Source organism: Belonocnema kinseyi, chromosome 6 (genome assembly GCF_010883055.1).
Source record: "Belonocnema kinseyi isolate 2016_QV_RU_SX_M_011 chromosome 6, B_treatae_v1, whole genome shotgun sequence".
Lineage (NCBI taxonomy): Eukaryota > Metazoa > Arthropoda > Insecta > Hymenoptera > Cynipidae > Belonocnema > Belonocnema kinseyi.
The window spans coordinates 52,613,983-52,618,935 of NC_046662.1; the positions used below are offsets into that span (position 1 = coordinate 52,613,983).

Below are 4,953 nucleotides of genomic sequence, written 5' to 3' on the forward strand. Positions count from 1 at the left end.
CTATCCCATCCACACACTACTCCTTTCCCCTGCCGAGTGAGTCACGCCTACCCCGAAAGGGAAATGGCTTAATGGTGTAATAATAATAATAATAATAATAGTCGAAGTGTAATTTTGAATGCTTTTTAATTTGAACTTTCAGCTAATAAAGCTAGTTAAATACATATTACAAAATGCATTACTTTTGATACGAAAATTACGAATCGAATAATTACAAAAAAAAATATTTGTCACTTTTCAGTTAAGTGGTACCAAAGTTGAAAGGAAAAACATTGCAGACAATGGAGGCGTAAAAATGTCCTACTTAGCCTATCAAGATTGGGTAAAACGCCACGGCCCCGAACCCACATTGCCTGGATTAAAATATTCCCAATCACAACTTTTTTGGATTCAAGCAGCTATGACACAATGTGCGAAATACACCCCAGAATATCTGAAAAATTTCAGTGATAGTCCCCAGGAATTCATCGATGAATTCGCATTTCCATCGGAATTTAGAGCCACAGGTGTATTTGCTAATATGCCAGAGTTCGCAACAGACTTCAGTTGTAAAGTGGGTACAAACATGAATCCAGCTCAGAAGTGTTCTGTATGGTGAAAAAAATTTTAATGTCAAAACCGTATTGCCGAAATTAAGTCCGCTGTACTATACACGGGTTTTACTGCGATTTTCTTTGTGTATGAATTTATTTTATACAAATAATGAATATTGTAGGTGAATACTGGTGCTGATATTTAATAAAGTCGGGCGCATCCGCTAGAATGTAAAATCAGTAATGATTTTTTAAATTATTTTACATAACTTACAATGCAAATTGTATAAAATGTAAACACCAAATAGGAAAACCCCATTTTTACTGAAAAATGAAAAATTATTGATGTTTTTTTATAAGATAGACATTCATAAATTTACATAATTAATATATATATATATCATATACAAGGAAGTTTGAAATAATTTAAAAATTGATAGGGTAAGGGGGGCAGCGCCAAATAGTCGGACAAAGATAATTTTTCTTATAGCATGGCTATTATTTAACAATTTTAGTCCTTTAATAATAGATTTAATGCTTCCACGATGATTCATTTTGATAAAAAGAGACATTTTCGGTTCCAATCGTGTAAAAAGCTACGAATTTCGCCGACGTTTCGTGAACATTGCAGTTCACTTCTTCAGGTCCAAATCGGATTGGTATTATATCCATTATCCCTATTGCTGATATTAGGGTATTCTAGGATATCGAATGCTTCTCTATGTTTTCTTGGAAAGATATTTTGTGTTTTTGCACTGAATGTTGTTTTGTCAAATAAAATATAATGTCCTGTTTCGATATGATCTTCAGCTAGTGCTGATTGTTCTTCCTATTTGTTCTGTGACATCTTGGATGTAGGGTAGAGTGGTGGTCATTTTTCTCTCTCTCTTTCTTTCGTATGTTGTGTTTACTTGGTTTTTTGAGTGTCCTTGCTTATTGCCTTATTAATTCGTTTGTTTATGTGATCATTCTGTATTAGGAATTTTGTAACGTCTTATAATTCCTTTGATAAGTTTTCTTTATCTTTTATATGGACAGCTCTGTATACAAGGGAACATATGGCAAAAGTGTCATCAAGGTAACGGAACCAAAATTCGGGTTTAATCTTGGCTTGGTTGAAGATTTTAGTTTCTAGATGTTCCATAAAGACATTGGATATTACAAGTGAGATTGGGGATCCTATTGCTGCCCCTAAGGTTTTGTTCGTAGAATGGTTTTTGAAAGAGAAGTAAGTATTATTGAGACAGTCTTCTATCAAAGATTCGAGTTCAAAAGGGAAGTTTGTAAAAGATTTAATAATATCAATTGTATCAGAGATTGGTACTTTCGTAAAGACAGATACTATGTCGAAACTCACTATAATGTCTTGGGGTTGAATGTGAATCTGTTGTATCTTTTCGATAAAGTCAAAAGAGTTTTCGACGTGAGTGATAGAGTTTCCTGTAAAAGGATTTAGGTTTGTAGCGAGAAGGCGTGCTAGATTGTAAGTTGGTGAGTTTATAGTGCTGACCATCGGTCTGGGTGGAATGATATCTTCGTGGATTTTTGGGAGCCCGTAATGTCTCGGATAGATAGTAATAATTTAGATATTATTTGTCTGTCAAGTGTAAGGTCTTTGAGAAGGGTTTTTGTTTTACTGACTTGTTATTGTAGGATCCGTCCTAAGTTTTGTGTATGTATTGTGAGATAGTAGGTTCATGATTTTATTGTTATAGTCTTCTTTATTCATTTTTACTGTTGTGTTGCCTTTGTCTACGAGTAAATATTATAACATCTTTATTTCGATTTAGTTCTTTAATTGCGGTTTTTTCTTTTTTTTTAAGTTGCTGATTATTTCTTCTTGTGGGATTTTCGAAGGTGCTACTGCAAAATGATGTCCTTTAGATAAGGCTAAAATCATTTTGCTGTAGAGAGGATAGTCACAGACAACAGAAGCAAACTATCATATTTTCCTATCTTTGAATGTTTTGAGTTCTGTTTCATGTGTGATTTTGTGTACAAGCAAATTTCCTAATTTTTTTATGGTATTGGTTTTATCGTAAATGTGCCAAGGTCTAGTAGATTAGGTGGATAGATACTTTTTTGCTTTCCTTTCTGATCAGATAGTCTTTTTATGAGCTATCTAATATTACTTTCGGTTAAGAATTAATATTAAATTAAATTTTTCTCATAGGACAAAAATAATCATTGTGAATAATAATATAAAAACTTATTTTGTGTATACTTTTAAGAATTTAAAAGAATCATTCTTTCTTTATTCTTCAGGCTTTAAAAATAATTGTTTTTTTTCCAAAACATAGGTTTATCAGACATGAGCTATCACAAGTAACAAAAAAAATAATTTAATAAAAATTATTTACCTGAAAAAGAGCTAAAAATTTGTTATAAGCCACTTTTTGATAGGATACGTAGTTTTGGTTTTAATAAAAAAAATGACATTAAGAAGAAAACTGAAAAATTGATAGGAAAACAACAAAACGTACGAAAAAAATGATAGAAAAGTTATTCACCCAAAAAAAGATAAAAAAATTTTAATAATTCATTACATTCTCATCATTTATGATTAAGAAAGTATTAGAATTGCCCGAAACTTGACGCCACAACATTCAAATTTTGAACTAAGCGACAAAAAGTTTAGTAATTTTGTTTTTATTTATCGTAAGTAATATGCAAAAAATCGAAAATTCTAACATTACGCCAAAAGACGTGAGATACGTAAAAAACTTATAAGAGGATTTTTAGCATATTTTGCTTTATCCATAACAAATAATATGAAAACCCAAATACTATTCTTAGTATAACAACGCGAGATAGAGAAAAATGTGTGCACAAAGTATTATTGTTATTTTTTATTTTAAGGAAGTTCAAAAATTATACATTTAAAAATGTCCGTACAAAACCGAGCGCGCAGTGCGAGTGTCACGATGAGAATGTGTACCACAAAGCCTTCAGAGCTTTCAGAAACCTAATCTTTAACTATACTTCATTAAGTAGAAAATTCAGAATATGAAGATGCGTATACATACTGCTATCTGAAAGAGATCTTTTTGATAAAGTTTCATTCAAGTATCCCAATTGGCACAAAATTTGGCGACGTCTAGACGACATCGTTACGACATCTTGACGACAAATTTACGACATCCTATGTCCATGCAGTTAAAGTGTCTTTACGATATCGCAACGACATGGACATAGGCTGTCGTAAAGTTGTCGTAAAGATGTCGTAACTATGTCGTAAAGACGTCGCCAAATTTTGTGCCTACTGGGATTCCAAATGAAGAGAATAAATGTGCGAGCGCGAAGCGCGAGGTGTAATTATGTCCAAGCTCGAAGCAAAAAGTAACAAATTATTAGTATTCGGAAAATTTTGAATTATTGGAACTTTGAAACAATTTAATATTTATTATTATTATTATTATTATTATTATTATTATTATTATTATTATTACACCATTAAGCCATTTCCCTTTCGGGGTAGGCGTGACTCACTCAGCAGGGGAAAGGAGTAGTGTGTGGAAGGGATAAAAATTTGTCAGTTTGATCCAGAATTCTCGTGCTATTTAAGTAAATGACACGTTCGTTCCGCAACACTGCTCCGACCCAGTTTGCTGATCAATCTCTCTAGCAATCACCCCAAGCGAGGAACCTCACGAAGTCGTTGTGTAAGGTTCCCCACTTGGGTCCATTAATAGCCAAGGTCTTTATTTCAGGCGTCATTCATTCAACTGACACTCTTTTTATTAACCATCTGCCGCCATACTGTCCTGTCGTGGCATACTTCTCTAGCTTCTTTTATGTCCATGCATTTTTTCATGCAGGCTCTCGTGTTTCTGTGACTTCAAATGTCTCTTCTAAGTAGGGTCTCATTCACACATTCTAACCATTCTTTCCGCGGTCTACCTCTGGGCACGCTACCATTTACTTTACCTTGATACACTTGTTTCGTTAGTCGTTTATTTGGCATTCTCTCAACATGTCCGAACCATCTTAACCGATTTTTTTCCTATGTGTCTACTAGCGTCTCTTCTGTATCACATTCTTTTAGAATTAACTGGTTACTTACTTTGTCCATTAGGGGTTTCCCGCTTATTATGCGCACCTTCACTTATTCGTCTATCTAATTCCTCATCTATCTTCCCGTCCCTAGTAAATAAGCTACCAAGGTATATAAACTCATCAACTTTTTCAATTCTCTCATCATTCAATAAAATATTGCATAGTGTTTTCTCACTTTTTCCTTTGAACACCATAGTTTTTGTTTTATTTGTGTTAATTTTCAGGCCCATGCTCTTCATGCTTGCATCTAGTTTATTCAACGTTCTTTGTAGGTCTTCGATAGACTCTGCCATAACAACCTTATCATCTGCGAACGCTAACCCCCGTACCCTTACTGTTTCGAGATCCACACCCTCTTCGTCGA

At 33.6% G+C, this 4,953-nt stretch overlaps 1 protein-coding gene across 1 annotated transcript in view; it reads left to right on the forward strand.

The window, feature by feature from the left end:
- LOC117175388 (neprilysin-2-like) overlaps positions 1 to 739 on the forward strand; it is a 23,345-nt gene extending 22,606 nt beyond the window's left edge. Inside the window, exons 5-6 of the mRNA XM_033365096.1 lie at positions 242 to 589; positions 716 to 739. Of these exons, the coding sequence (XP_033220987.1) occupies positions 242 to 589; positions 716 to 739 (372 nt within the window). The remainder of the gene's footprint in view (positions 1 to 241; positions 590 to 715) is intronic.
- Positions 740 to 4,953: the final 4,214 nt, after the last annotated feature.